Source organism: Schistocerca piceifrons, chromosome 3 (assembly GCF_021461385.2).
Source record: "Schistocerca piceifrons isolate TAMUIC-IGC-003096 chromosome 3, iqSchPice1.1, whole genome shotgun sequence".
NCBI classification, from domain to species: Eukaryota; Metazoa; Arthropoda; class Insecta; order Orthoptera; family Acrididae; genus Schistocerca; species Schistocerca piceifrons.
Window position 1 is genome coordinate 842,343,481 of NC_060140.1, and position 16,158 is coordinate 842,359,638.

General features: G+C 40.1%; 1 protein-coding gene across 1 annotated transcript in view; it reads left to right on the plus strand.

Annotated features, from left to right (window-relative positions):
* Window positions 1-16,158, plus strand: part of LOC124787849 (chromatin-remodeling complex ATPase chain Iswi-like) — a 126,602-nt gene that overhangs the window by 60,597 nt on the left and 49,847 nt on the right. Inside the window, 2 exon segments of the mRNA XM_047254802.1 lie at window positions 2,509-2,703; window positions 15,633-15,765. Of these exon segments, the coding sequence (XP_047110758.1) occupies window positions 2,509-2,703; window positions 15,633-15,765 (328 nt within the window).

Below are 16,158 nucleotides of genomic sequence, written 5' to 3' on the forward strand. Positions count from 1 at the left end.
CAAAAAGGTCACACATACGTGTCCGATCTACATGCCAACTGGCTGCACACAGCTGTGCCCTTTGCAATATTGGAACGTGCAGACACTCACATCCAGGATGATTGATGGATCACAATCAAACAACTCGCTGCTTGACTGGACGTCTGTTGACAATGTAAAAACACTCGTCCACCAGTTGGGGTACTCGAAGGTGTGTGCTCATTGGGTTCCTCGGCATCTAACAGAAGACCATAACAAGCAACGAAGGACCACCTGTGCAGAATGCTTACGCATTACGGGGCTGATTATGACAAATTTTTATTGTCACAGTGATGAAACATAGGTTCATCACTTCAAACCGGAAACAAAATGGCAGTCCATGGAGTGGCATAACACCACCTCATCTCTTAAGAAAAAGTTCAAAGCCTCAACCTCAGCCAGTAACTTCATATTGGTGGACTTCTGGGACTCTGAAAGAATTGTTCTGTTTGATGTCTTCCCTCATGGAGCAACATTCATCTCCGAAGTGTATCGTGCTACCCGCAGGAAATTGAAGAAATGGCTTCAGCATGTTCGTCGTCACAAAAATGCAAATAAGCTTCTCCTTCTCCATGACAACGCAAGGCCTTGTGCAAGTCTGCGGACCTGAAAGGAGCTCACAAAATTCATTGGACTGTTATTCCTCATCCACCTTACAACGTGGATCTCACACCTTCCGACTCCAGCTATTTGGCCGAATGAAGAATGCCCTCTGCAGGCAGTGGTATGTGGAAGATGGGTAGATTATTGATGCACCAAGGCACTGGCTCCAGCGGTACCATGTGGACATACACTCCATTCCAGTAGGGTGGCGTAAGGCCGCTGCATTGATCAGAGCTTATCTTGAAAAATAAGAGTTTTGTAGACAAAAGAATGAGGAATAATATGGTGTATCGGAATCCTGAATAAAACTAACCTGCTGTCAGAGAAAAAAATGTGTTGCATGATGTATTGAACACCCCTCATAGGTACCATCTGTTCTATAAGTTTCATTGAGAAAAAAGACTGAATATCTGATTTTTAGAATTTTTACACAGTTGTTTGAACTTTGTGCACCCTTTAACTTGAGCCGTTTCAAAGGTGGTGGTGGTGGTGGTGGTGGTGGTGGTGGTGCAAGTAGAGCACAAGTCCTGTGCCTTGTGTTCATATGGAATGTCTTCAAAATCAAATTTAACTCACAGAGTTAACGAATGTTTAAGGGAAACTGAACAGAAATTTCCCTATGTTGTGGCACATTCAATAACGATGACTATTGCTACAAATTATGTATCAATGCGTTGAAACAGCATACAGCTATGGCTACTTCATTCGTACTGCAAATTATTTGACAGTTAAGGTTGGTGGGAATACAAAAAACACACACAAACCAAGTGATGTGGCACAATGGTTAGTGCTCTGTCCTTGCATTCGAGAGGACGACAGTTCAGTTCCCAATCCAGATTTAGGTTTCCTGTGATTTCCCTAAGTCATTCCAGGCAAATTCGGAGATGGTTCCTTTGAAAGGACATGGCTGATTTCCTTCCCCACCTGTTCGTAATCAGAGCTTGTACTCCATGTTGTCTAATGACTTCATTGTTGACAGTATGTTAAACCCTTTCTTCTTTCCTCTTCTTACCCTTCCCCACCTGAAAGTGTGTGCCCCAGTTCATCTTAAACTCATTTTTATTTTTTCTGGATTTGTTGAATAAAACAGCAGTCCCAGCTTGGGAAAGAGAAGACTGATCACATTCAACGGCTCAAGGCGTTGATATTTTGAAAAACTGTATTACTCATGTACAGAAATTCTTCTGATTTTGGTGTCAGAAATTTTAATGTCTTGATGGAATTTCACTTGTGGTATGTGTGTGAATACTGACAAGAAACGTGGTCGTGCGGTAGCGTTCTCGCTTCCCACGCCCGGGTTCCTGGGTTCGATTCCCGGCGGGGTCAGGGATTTTCTCTGCCTCGTGATAACTGGGTGTTGTGTGATGTCCTTAGGTTAGTTAGGTTTAAGTAGTTCTAAGTTCTAGGGGACTGATGACCATAGCTGTTAAGTCCCATAGTGCTCAGAGCCATTTAAACCAACCTGACAAGAAAACATATGTTGTAAGGAGAGTAGAAGGAATCCACCTGTCCTTTTACATCTTTAGTAATCAAGTTACGAATGGTTATTTAATAAGAAGTTCAAATAGCCCTGGGAAAGAAGGCTGTTGCCTAAAATTGATCACTTTGACACTAAATCACATCCAGTTTTTCCTTCTGTTATAAGAAATAAAAATTAATGCCATGACACTCATTCTATGTTAGACAGATCTTGCGAAGTCAGTTTGTCACTTGTATACTGACTCAATATAAAATTGAGTACCATTCCCTAGTAGCAATTATTATTATTATTATTATTATTATTATTATTATTATTATTATTATTGACCTTTTGCATTTTGTTATGTGGTAAGACTGATATTACCATCTTAATTATTTGTTACCAATAATTCTTGAAACTATTTGTAGTATTGCAGGCTTGATGGACAGACCCCACACGAAGATCGTCAGAGGCAGATAAATGAGTACAATGCCCCTGGCAGTGAGAAATTCATCTTTATGTTGTCCACCCGAGCTGGTGGTCTGGGTATTAACTTAGCAACAGCAGATGTGGTAATCATTTATGACTCAGACTGGAACCCTCAGATGGATCTCCAGGCCATGGTAAGTGAAATCATAGAAAGTTCTTTTATTGAATATTTGATGGTCCCATCTCTTCAAATGTTAGTATAGAATAATTATGTCATTTCTTGAACAGTCATTTGTTTATTTTGTGAACCAGCTGGAGCTTTTTGTAAAAGATATTGACTCTTTTGATCGAGTGTAATTGTAATTTGAATTCTGTCACGTCATTGCAATTACTTGCTTTGACAATCTCAGTATTTATCTTTAAAGGATTAAAAAGCGAACAAAAGAAAAAGCAAAAGTAGGTACAAATTTCTTGCATGATTGCTAGAGGGGCATCTTCCAACATTTCCGGTACTACTTCATGGACTGAAGTATCTTGTTTGGGTGAAAGGGATGTTTACGATTTGGTGTAGATTCCATTGGTAAGATTCCATGCACTGGGGGAAGTCATCGGCTGATAGGTCTTGTACCTGCTGAGACTTAAGTGGATGCATACTAGTTTCATACAGAATGTTCCATGCATTGGCATTGGAGGAATTTAGTTCCTTGACTATGGATCATGTGCTGGTGCTGGTGATGTTGTCCACAGTTCTCTGTGACACAAGTCTGCCAGTATCCCGTTGGTCTGTTCTAAGGGATCCTGTTTCATTACGACAGCCATCAAGTCTTTGAAATGTGACACAATTTGTTAACCTCCTCCTGGAAATTTTTCTGCATACAGGCTTCTTGCTGCTGGCCGTTGCATATTGGTTCTCCTTGAACACAATTGTTTATCCAGGGATGTGGCCACTGTTAGCAGTGATTAAAACATAGTCTTCCAAACAGTAAGATGTAATTGTGTTGCACATCAGATTGGAATGTCAACGCTTTGCATATGAGGCAATCAAAACAGCTATCAACGTTGACATAAGGGAAGTTGAGCATCAAACCCTTAAAGGACCCCTAGCGGAGAAGTGGTGTACCCCTACGTCACATAGCAAAAGCGTTCCTTTTTTTTCTCTCTCGTAATAACTCTACGAACTTAAATATTCAGTAGTTTTACACCTTATATATTCTTCAGAATACTAACACAGCTCCTCCCACCATGAATCATGGACCTTGCCGTTGGTGGGGAGGCTTACGTGCCTCAGCGATACAAATGGCCGTACCATAGGTGCAACCACAACGGAGGGGTATCTGTTGAGAGGCCAAACAAATGTGTGGTTCCTGAAGAGGGGCAGCAGCCTTTTCGGTAGTTGCAGGGCCAACAGTCTGGATAATTGACTGATCTGGCCTTGTAACACTAACCAAAACGCCCTTGCTGTCCTGGTACTGCGAACGGCTGAAAGCAAGGGGAAACTACAGCCGTAATTTTTCCCGAGGGCATGCAGCATTACTGTATGGTTAAATGATGATTGCGTCCTCTTGGGTAAAATATTCCAGAGGTAAAATAGTTCCCCATTCAGATCTCCGGGCAGGGACTACTCAAGAGGACATCATTATCAGGAGAAAGAAAACTGGCGTTCTATGGATCGGAGTGTGGAGTGTCAGATCTCTTAATCGGGCCGGTAGGTTAGAAAATTTAAAAAGGGAAATGGATAGGTTAAAGTTAGATATAGCGGGCATTAGTGAAGTTCGGTGGCAGGAGGAACAAGACATTTGGTCCGGTGAATACAGGGTTATAAATACAAAATCAAATAGGCATAATGCAGGAGTAGGTTTAATAATGAATAAAAAAGATTGGTGTGCGGGTAAGCTATTACAAACAGCATAGTGAATACATTATTGTGGCCAAGATAGACACGAAGCCCACGCCTACTACAATAGTACAAGTTTATATGCCAACTAACTCTGCAGATGACGAAGAGATTGCTGAAATGTATGTTGAGATAAAAGAAATTATTCAGGTAGTGAAGGGAGATGAAAATTTAATAGTCGTGGGTGACTGGAATTCGAGAGTAGGAAAAGGGAGAGAAGAAAACATAGTAGGTGAATATGGATTGGGGGTAAGAAATGAAAGAGGAAGCCGTCTGGTAGAATTTTGCATAGGACATAACTTAATTATAGTCAACACTTGGTTCAAGAATCATAAAAGGTTGTATACATGGAAGAATCCTGGAGATACTAGAAGGTATCAGATAGGTTATATAATGGTAAGACAGAGATTCAGGAACCAGGTTTTAAATTGTAAGACATTTCCAGGGGCAGATGTGGACTCTGACCACAATCTATTGGTTATGAACTGTAGATTAAAACTGAAGAAACTGCAAAAAGGTGGTAATTTAATGAGATGGGACCTGGATAAACTGACAGAACCAGAGGTTGTAAAGAGTTTCAGGGAGAGCCTAAGGGAACAATTCACAGGAATGGGGGAAAGAAATACAGTAGAAGAAGAATGGGTAGCTCTGAGAGTTGAAGTAGTGAAGGCAGCAGAGGATCAAGTAGGTAAAAAGACGAGGGCTAGTAGAAATCCTTGGGTAACAGAAAAAAATATTGAATTTAATTGATGAAAGGAGAAAATATAAAAATGCAGTAAATGAAGCAGGCAAAAAGGAATACAAACGTCTGAAAAATGAGATCGACAGGAAGTGCAAAATGGCTAAGTAGGGATGGCTAGAGGACAAATGTAAGGATGTAGAGGCTTATTTCACGAGAGGTAAGATAGATACTGCGTACAGGAAAATTAAAGAGACCTTTGGAGAAAAGAGACCCACTTGCATGAATATCAAGAACTCAGATGGAAACCCAGTTCTAAGCAAAGAAGGGAAAGCAGAAAGGTGGAAGGAGTATATAGAGGCTGTATACAAGGGCGATGTACTTGAGGACAATATTAAGGAAATGGAAGAGGATGTAGATGAAGATCAAATGGGAGATACGATACTGCGTGAAGAGTTTGACAGAGCACTGAAAGACCTGAGTCGAAATAAGGCCCCCGGAGTAGACAACATTCCATTGGAACTACTGACGGCCTTGGGAAAGCCAGTCCTGACAAAACTCTACCATCTGGTGAGCAAGATGTATGAAACAGGCGAAATACCCTCAGACTTCAAGAAGAATATAATAATTCCAATCCCAAAGAAAGCAGGTGTTGACAGATGTGAAAATTACCGAACTATCAGTTTAATAAGACACAGCTGCAAAATACTAACACGAATTCTTTACAGACGAATGGAAAAACTAGTAGAAGCCAACCTCGGGGAAGATCAGTTTGGATTCTGTAGAAACACTGGAACACGTGAGGCAATACTGACCTTACGACTTATCTTAGAAGAAAGATTAAGGAAAGGCAAACCTACGTTTCTAGCATTTGTAGACTTAGAGAAAGCTTTTGACAATGTTGACTGGAATACTCTCTTTCAAATTCTAAAGGTGGCAGGGGTAAAATACAGGGAGTGAAAGGCTATTTACAATTTGTACAGAAACCAGATGGCAATTTAAGAGTTGAGGGACATGAAAGGGAAGCAGTGGTTGGGAAGGGAGTAAGACAGGGTTGTAGCCTCTCCCCGATGTTATTCAATCTGTATATTGAGCAAGCAGTAAAGGAAACAAAAGAAAAATTCGGAGTAGGTATTAAAATCCATGGAGAAGAAATAAAAACTTTGAGGTCGCCAATGATATTGTAGTTCTGTCAGAGACAGCAAAGGATTTGTAAGAGCAGTTGAACGGAACATGGACAGTGTCTTGGAAGGAGGATATAAGATGAACATCAACAAAAGCAAAACAAGGATAATGGAATGTAGTCGAATTAAGTCGGGTGATGCTGAGGGAATTAGATTAGGAAATGAGAAACTTAAAGTAGTATAGGAGTTTTGCTATTTGGGGAGCAAAATAACTATGATGGTCGAAGTAGAGAGGATATAAAATGTAGACTGGCAAGGAAAGCGTTTCTGAAGAAGAGAAATTTGTTAACATCGGGTATAGATTTAAGTGTCAGGAAGCCGTTTCTGAAAGTATTTGTATGGAGTGTAGCCATGTATGGAAGTGAAAAATGGATGATAAATAGTTTGGACAAGAAGAGAATAGAAGCTTTCGAAATGTGGTGCTACAGAAGAATGCTGAAGATTAGATGGATAGATCACATATTTTTGAGTGAAAAGACTTTGTTTCACAAAGCGAATAGCACCCAGCGCACGTTAGTCTATTGGTTATTCGTATGACTTTGAAACCCATTCCTGTCGATTTTTGAACACATTCTAAGTTGATTTCTGAATGAATCGTAAGTTGATTTGGGAATGCTTGCATAGTATACATGATGTCTCTGTCAGGGGAATCCTCGTCGCATATAGAAACAAACTTTCTTACAGACAAAAGGGGCTATACAAGCTGAGTGGAGTAAGGCCGAACAGATGAATTCAACTGTTGTCTGATTGTGTGGTTGATTGGATTTGCGAATGATGAGCAATGTTATAATTACTAGCGAAATCCATAGATTCAGACTACAGGAGTGGAAATAAACAAATAACAGGTAAGAAAGATTACGTATTACCTTCTCGGTGTATCCAAGGAAATGAAAGTTTGACAGAAAATTTTTGGCCGGATCACTATACTAGTAAGGGTGAGTTGTACAGTCCCCGGCTAGCAGCCACTTGTAAGTTCTATTCTGGAAGAAGTGCAGAAAAAGCATTGTACAAACATGTAACAACGCCTAACTGGAGAATAATCATGGGATAACTAAACCAGTGATTCTGGCAGATTTAGTGAAGTTAACCTGCAGATAAGCTTCAACATTGGCAGGAATAGTTACAGAATTAGTGATAACAAGACTCAAACAATGGAAAATCCAGGATGGAATGTAACAATACCAGAGAAGGAACGTGTTATATCCTAGCCAGTAATGCCACCCGAGCCCGCTGCCAAAAGGTTGGCAGCATCAAAGTCCGGACGCCGTCCGCATAAGCAGCGCCAGCGAGACAGCAAATCGCTGCAAGTCTGCGCGCGCCACCGCTGGCTTCTGGCTTCTGGCTTCTTAAGCGCTGGAGCCGCGAGCGCTAGGACAGTTCTGGATTCGCCGCTCAGTTGTATACTCGCCACCGAATTGTGTACTTGCTAGTCAGTTGTGTGTTCATCGCAGCAGAGTTGTTGTTTGTAGTCAGCCGACGCTGACCTAGCCGCTCCGACTCGAACTAGACAGATTTCTGTAGACACGGAGTTCACTACCGTGTTTCTGTATCTTCGTAATAAAGATAAGTACCAACTTTTATTTAATCAGAGTGTTTGGGTTTTCATCTTTCTGTTCACTGTTCCAGCGGACCGGTCGGCCCGCTATTAAAAGTGTGGCGGTGACTTCGTAAGCCGTTTCTACAGCGAATTGTTTGTCGCTGCGAACACCGCCACAAAAGAAAGTTACTACTCGCCATATAGCGGAGATGATGAGTCGCGATAGGCACAACAAAAAGATTCACACAATTGAAGCTTTTGGCCATTAAGGCCTTTGTCAGCAGTAGACACACATACACACACACGTAAACGCAACTTGCACACACATCTGCAGTCTCAGAGAGCTGAAACCACACAGCTCTTTGAGACTGCAGATGTGTGTGCAAGCTGCGTTTACGTGTGTGTGTGTGTGTGTGTGTGTGTGTGTGTGTGTGTGTGTGTGTGTGTGTCTGTCTGTCTGTCTACTACTGACAAAGGCCTTAATGGCCAAAAGCTTCAATTGTGTGGATCTTTTTGTTGTGCCTATCACGACTCTGCATCTCCGCTATATGGTGAGTAGCAACTTTCCTTCTCTGGTATTGATAGCAAGAGTGCTTGTTAGAACGAGGAAGGAGAAGAAACGGGGACATCACACAAATTATGGAACAGTATGACAATTCCAAGTTTGTATAAAAATTTCGTACTACTACTTTTCGGTCTCATGCTTGAGCAACTGGAGCATATGAATGAAGTGTGAAACTGTTTCCTAACATAAAGCTTTTTGCTTGTAGTAGGCCTATTTATAGGCATTTGATATTGGTACTTTGTGAATTATATTCTGTCATTACAAAAAAGACCGTTTGTGCCTAAACAGTCTCGTTTATTTGATGTGTCTTACAATTGTCGCAGAATTAGAAAGACCTATTTTGTTTTATGTAGCAGACAGCGACAAAATAGACATAATCAGATCGTGCAACCACACGTCTTGGGGTCCTATTTGTATTAACAGCTTTTTCAATATTGGACAATGACATTTCAACTTTCCATGTAGCAAAATGTTTGACAAACTTTGGTGAAGTAATAGATCCTTTCGCAGAAAGGAAAGCACGCCATGTAAAGCTGTAGCAAGATTAGAGAGAGAAAAATCTAGGAGCTAAGGATTGAAGAAATGTGTATTGCCTTGCTTGTCTCCATGTCTTTACTGGATTTATGTATCCTATATTTAATTTTATGTCACACAAAGTAGCAATTTGTTAACTGATAAGAAATAAAGAGTGCAAATTATCTGAAGAGTTCTTAAAAAAAAACAAGGACAGGATGTCAGATCGGCCGACTGTAAGCAGGAGAGGCAGCGCAGGACATTTTAATTTCCACTGTCCTGTCATGGTTTGATGGCATCCATTACAAAATATACACGTTTCAATTCCACAGAACGAAGTACAGTGACATACGATAGAAGAATGCTGTGTGAGGAGGCAAGGCATTACACTTTGGCACACTTTCAACCAAATAATATGTGTTACATATCCTCGAACACACATGTTTTGTGCATCAGACTCTTCAGAAAGATGTGCGCTACAAAATGAACATTCCCTCCCCCATCTCAAACGCTCAAGGGAGTAGCGGGGTATTGCCCCGGTTCGGAAATATCATAGATCCGGGGCTGATGCACAGGGCAGTCTGAGTTATAGTGGGATAGTGGGTAGTCTACACGTGACCCGTGTTTACATTCAGTGATTCTGCTGCTTCCTCTTCATTTACTGCTCTCACGTCAAATGAAAACAAAACATATTTCTTTGGTTGGGAGCTATCAAGTGAATTAAAATACATTCACATATTTACGGAAAGCTAAAATGTGTTGTTAGTTGCAGACTTTATTTTATTTCCACCTTTCTGACAGTGAAGCATTAGTTGCCTTGCAGAACAATGAAGTTATTTTTGTCGGTTTGCGAAAGAAATTTTCTTTTATTAATCTTTTCCACTGAGGCAGACAATATATTTGAAACAAAGTGTTTAATTCCACACACTGTTCGTTTCATTTCAAGTACGCATTTTCAACTTATAGCACATATGGCATTATGCCATAATAAAGACCCAAACATGAAATAACACAGTACTGGTACTCCAAGAAAATTTACATCCCGAAAACCACATTGAAAACTTAATATGAGGTCGTGGCCTACTTCACTGGGAATCTGTTCATACGAATGTGCACTTTAAATGTGCACATTTTAGTATGGGTCACGAAATTCCGATGCTCTTGGAGTATCCTCTGACGTCTTGTTTCTTTTATGACTTAATGTAAGATCTTTTAATGTTTTACACGAACGAACATATGGGCTCCCTACGACATTGTAGCTACACAAGCGCGGTGAAGCCTGTCATTTGGCGCTCTCTGGCAACTGCAGAAACGAACCTATTTCTAACAGGTTGTGGGAAAATATTCCGAATGGTGATTTGAAAAGTGTTGCCATCAAAGTACCATTCTGGCAGTTACACCGGAACTATGTGCGAGAATGTACGATGAATTTCTTAAATCACAGAGCGTTTCACTCATTTAAAAATCAACTCTCTGAAGATGAGCCATTTAGATGAATTTTGAGCCCAGAAGGTCATAAATTTATATGGTTATTGAAAATTTTACTGGCACATTTGTGTGATATATCTTAGATTGTAATACGTGCATTAAAGATCAACATTATATGTGAAAGCTTTGCATTTCGTGTAGCAACACTATGTATATTAATTTAAACCATTAACTTTTTCTGTTTGTGTGTTCACGCTACTTAACAGTGATGTTGCTATTGGCTGACTACATCACGTGTCCTAAACTCTGAATACCCACTGTCATCGGCTGGCGAGACTATGTGACATGAGCTAGGGCTGGCGTACAAACGCACATCGCAATCTCGATTTGAATGCTTCAGAAAGTAACATGCGATGTCTGGTGGAATTCGAATTTATACTTTCGTAATATGAAAATATGCAGCGTATATGTTGCTGCACATCAAAGATCTTTCCATAACGCATTTTTTTCCCTGTGTTTAGTTTTCATTAGCGCCGGGAAATTCTACGCCCGTGTATAAAACCATAATCATTCAAACGACTGATAAGTTATACAGTTCCGAGAGAAAATATACTGTCAGTTAACAGGGAAAAAGTATGTTTTCACCTGGGAGAAAGTGTATTTTCAATCGGGAAATCCAGGAATTTTTTTTTTCCCTGTCCGTGTATACACCCTGTACTAAAACTATACAGTGCTTCATAACAACAGATTGCCTCCGATGAGCGTGACGTCACAACTGTTTACATAACATTCATTTGAGCAGTTGTGAGCGGGCTCATGCGCATGCGCAGTGACTCGTGTATGAGTAGTACCTTCACCCGCTTCTGGCTGCTGAAGTGTGACTGTTAACTGTATAAGCAGTAGCAGCAAGCAGCCAGATGCTACCTGTGAAATTATTCCTGGCGCACCCAAGCTGCCAGATTGATGCACGCGTACCAAGCCCGGATCTAGGGGCCTTGGTGGGGGGGTGGTAATTTCGGGGGGGGGGGGGGGGGCAAATTCATATTCTTGAGGGGAAAAAACCTTGTTTCACAAAGCGTGTAGCATCCAGCGCACATTGGTCTATGGAATATTCATATGATTTTGAAATGCATCACTGTTGGTTCAAAGTTGATTTCTGAATGCATGCATAGTGTATGTGATGTCTCTGCCTGAGGAATATCGGTCGCATCTAGAAATAAACTTCCCTGCAGACAAGAGGGGACAGGGCTATACGAGCTGAGCAGAATAAAGCCAAATGGGTGAATGGCAATTGATGTTTCTTGTGTGGTTGACGGGGTTTGCGAATGATCAGCTTTGTTATAATTACTAACAAAATCCATAGATTTAGATTACCAGAGTGGAAATAAACGACAAACAGGAATAACAGTTAAGAAAGATTACATATTATCTACTCGGTGTATCCAAGAAAATGAAATTTTCACAGGAAAGTTTTGGCCAGATCGCTACACGTACTAGTTTACAGTCCCCAGCTAGCAGCCGCTTAAGTTCAATTCTGGGAGTAGTGCGGAAAACACGTTGTACGGACAAGTAATAATGCCTAACCAGAGAATAAACGTGGGATAACTAAACCGGTGATTGTGGCAGGGTTAGTGAAGCTAATCAGATTAATCTTAACACTGGCAGGAGTAGTTACGGAATTAGTGATAACAAGATTGTCCGAGAACGAGTAAGGAGAAGAAATGGGGACGTCACACAAATTATGGAAGAATATGACGATTCCAAATTGACACAAAAATTTCGTACTACTATTTTTCGATCTCATGCTTGAGAAGCTGGAGTGTATGAATGAAATGTGAAACTATTTCCTAACATAAAGCTTTTTGCTATTAGTAGGCCTAATAGGCATCTGATATTGGTACTTTGTGAATTACATTCTGTCGTGCTATAAAAATGGCCCTTTGTGCCTAAACAATCTCGTTTATTTAGTGTGTGTTACAACTGCTGCAATATTAGACAGGCCTATTTTGTTTAATCTAGCAGACAGTAACAAAATAGATGTAATCAGATTGAGAAATCACACCAGTCTTCCGTACTTTTTTAAAAAAAAAAGGAGGGGCAGCCCGACTGGGAGCACAAAAGGCACCACAGTACATTTTAATTCCCACTGTCGTGAATATAGTTTGATGACATCCATTACCAAATAATACACGTTTGAATTCCACAGAGCGAAATACAGTGACGTGCGATAGAAGAATGCTGTGTGAAGAGGCATGACACTGCACTTTGGTACGCTGGCCAAATATCATGTCTTAAGTTTCCTCAAACGTGTGTTTTGTGTATTAGACTGTTCAGAAAGATGTGCGCTACAATATGAACATTTTTTGAAAAGTCAAGTTTTTAATTTTTTGGCATTCTATCTGAAAATGCTTCAGGCAGGGGGTTCGGAAATACCGTAGATCCAGGGCAGATGCGCGGAGCAGTCTGAGTTGTAGTGGGGAGGTGGGTAGTCTCCACATGACCCATATTTACGTTTAGTGTTTTTGCCTTTTCCTCTTCGTTTACTGCTCTCACATCAAATGAGAACAAAACAGATTTCTATCAAGTGAATTAAAATACATTCACATAATTACAGAGGGCTGAAATGTTATTAGTTTCAGATCTTATTTTATTTCCACATTTCTGACAGTCAAGCATTAACCGTCTTGCAGAACAATTAATTTATTTTTGTCTGTTTGCTAAAGAGATTTGGCTTTATTTCAAGTACACATTTTCATGTTCTAACACATATGGCATTATGCCATAAGAACCAAACATGAGATAATACAGTACTGGTAGTCCAAGAAAACTTACACTGAAAAGCTTAATGTCAGGTCAAGGCTCATTGTAATATGGTTAACGAAATTCCGATGCTCTTGGAGTATCCTCAGATGTCTTGTTTCTTTTATGACACAATGTAAGATCTTTAAATGTCTTACATGTACGAAAATACAGGCTTCCTACGTCATCGTAGCTGCGCAAGGATGGTGACACCTGTTATCTGGTGGTCTCTGGCAACTGCTGAAACTGATTTCTTAAATCACAGTGCGTTTGACTCTCATTTAAAAATCAACTCTTTGAGAACGAGCTATTTAGAAGAATTTCGAGCCCAGAAGATTACATTTGTGTGATGTATCTTAAACTGTAACATGAGCAAAAAGAGATCAACATCATATGTGAAAGCTTAGCTTCTCTTGGAGCTTCTTAATCCATAGGCAGTGAAGAGCAGGCGTGGTAATTATGATGATAAATAATCACTCGCACTCCCGTCACTCACTATGAATACTTTTATTCTCGCAGCGCATACACAATGCTTGTAACATAGAGCACGTACTACAGAGAACTGATCTGTTAAAGATGCAGTTGTTCTTGCTACCGTAGGGTAGCGATATTATTGCGGGGTGAGCCAGTGGTTCTACGTCCCGACAAATCTTAGAGACCAATATTATACGTAAAAGCTTTGCTTTTCTTGTATCAACACTGTGTACATTAATTTAAATCATTAACTTTTCCTATTTGTGTGTTCGCACCACTTAACAGCGATGTTCCTGTTGGCTGACTACATCACGTGTCGTATGCTATGAATATCCGCTGTCATTGGGTGGTGAGATCATGTCACATGAGCTGTGACTGGCTTACAACAGCGCATTGCAACGCAATCTCGATTTCAATGCTTCGGAATGTAATGTGTGGTGTGTGGTGGAATTCGGATTTATACTTTCGTAATACGAAAATATGCAATGTAAATGTTGGTGCATCAAAGGTTTTTCCAAAACGTGTTTTTCCCCCCTCCTGAGTTTCGTTTTCTATAGTGCCGAGAAATTCTACGCTGGTGTATAAGACCATAGCTATCAAAGGATTTATAACTTTTACGGTTCCGAGGGAAAGTATACTGCTACTTAACACGGAAAAAGAGTATTTTCACCCAGGAGAAAATTTATGTTTAACCAGGATATCCGGGAAATTTTTTTCCTCGTCCACGTATACACCCTGCTTTTACACATTGGTCCAGACTTAGCTGCAACCTTTGTAAATTCATCTTTAAAAACTGCATTAATTTTGATGAACTCTGACTTTATTTCTATATTTAGGTTTGTTTCTCGTGAACACATATTGCTTTTAATGTGGATAAAAAATAATGAGTGGTTATAAGGGCTGTGCACGCTGCACATTTGATGTGGTCGAGCTTCAGTGATCGCATGAGGAGGGTTGTTTGGAGAGGAATGCTGAACTAGAGTTCGTCATTTCTGTCATAAATCCCAAATCAGTTATAAGATTGTCCATTCACTCATTCAGAATGGAGATTCAGAAAGTGTCTGCTCATTGTATTTCGAAGGTGCAGAATGAGGAACAGAAAACTGTGCAAGTTGTAGTTTCTCACGCACTTCTCGTGAGGTACAAGGAAGAAGTCAGTGCTTTTCAATGCTTTTTTGTCAGAAATCATCATGTGTAATGAGAGTTGAGTCCATCTATTACTCTCCCAAATTGCGTATACGGAGGAGTGGTGGTGAGGTGGCACAGGTGAAAACTGAGATGTAGTTTTCACCTGGTGGACACAGTGCTCTAGGACTGCGGAAGCTATCTACTGCTTGATTTGCTGCAAGAAAGTCGAATCATAAGTATACGCTCTTCTTCTCTCTAAAGTTTGGGCTGTCTGTCACTCAAAGAGGTAACGCACCCAGACCACAATTGTGTCCTGCGAACATTTTTTGGGTGATACATGTTGGATTGTCCTTCAACATCCAATCTAAAGTGCAGACTTGTCTCAGTGTGGTTTCCACATGTTAGGGACAACCAGGGAAGCAATTGATAACATATACTTCAAGACTAGGGCACATATTTATACTTCCTTTGGGAGAAAATAAAGAAAAATAGTTAACCAATGGCAAAATTGTATCAGTAATATGGCTTGTTGTGCAGAAAACTGTCAAAACAATAAATTTTTAAAAATTTTGAAAAGTAAACATCTTATTACAAGAGGCTCATTTATATTTGATCCTTCCTCTTACTAACATTTCCACTTTTATTAAAGAAAAAAAGTCTCAGTGGTGTTTGGTAGTTCCCGAGTTCCAAGGAATGACAGGATCCATTTCACTTTGTGTATGTCTCCCTTGTCTACATTTGTAGAAAATCCCAAAAATGTAAAGAAATTGAAGGGTTTTGGCAGAATGTAAAAGATTATAAGGTATGTTTTTGTTTTTAATGCAGCTGACAGTAGCAAATGACAGGGATATTATTTGTTTTTAGTCAAAAGTCATTTTTGCTGTATTTGCATATGTGATCAGTGAAAAACCATTTCCATTAGGACCGAGCACATCGTATCGGCCAGCAGAAACAGGTGCGAGTCTTCAGGTTCATCACTGAGAACACAGTTGAGGAGAAAATTGTGGAGAGAGCTGAAATCAAACTGAGGCTCGACAAGCTGGTCATCCAGCAGGGTAAGCCATTTTCAGTTTTTATGCAGTTAGTCTTTCATATTTTGTGTGCAGGTTTTACTTAATTCTGATTTCATGTGGTTCGATTGTTAGTATTGCAAAACGTGAATAAATTCATGTAAGTATTTTAAAAGAATGACAGTTTCATTCCTTTCTCAGGTCTGCACAACATCTAAGAATTAATGTTCTCCTTACACAAATGGTTCACATTTGTGACACGGATCCGCAACAAAAATCAGTTGCTATAGATTTCCTTCAACTTTCCAGAGTGAAATTAATTTACAGTTTGTTTTAACAATTTCTTTGCTTCCCTCTCTTATGTTATGGACAACCAGATTTAATAAGGCAACACAGTATAGATCTGTATCTTGGTGTCAGCTGTTGACTTGCAGAAGC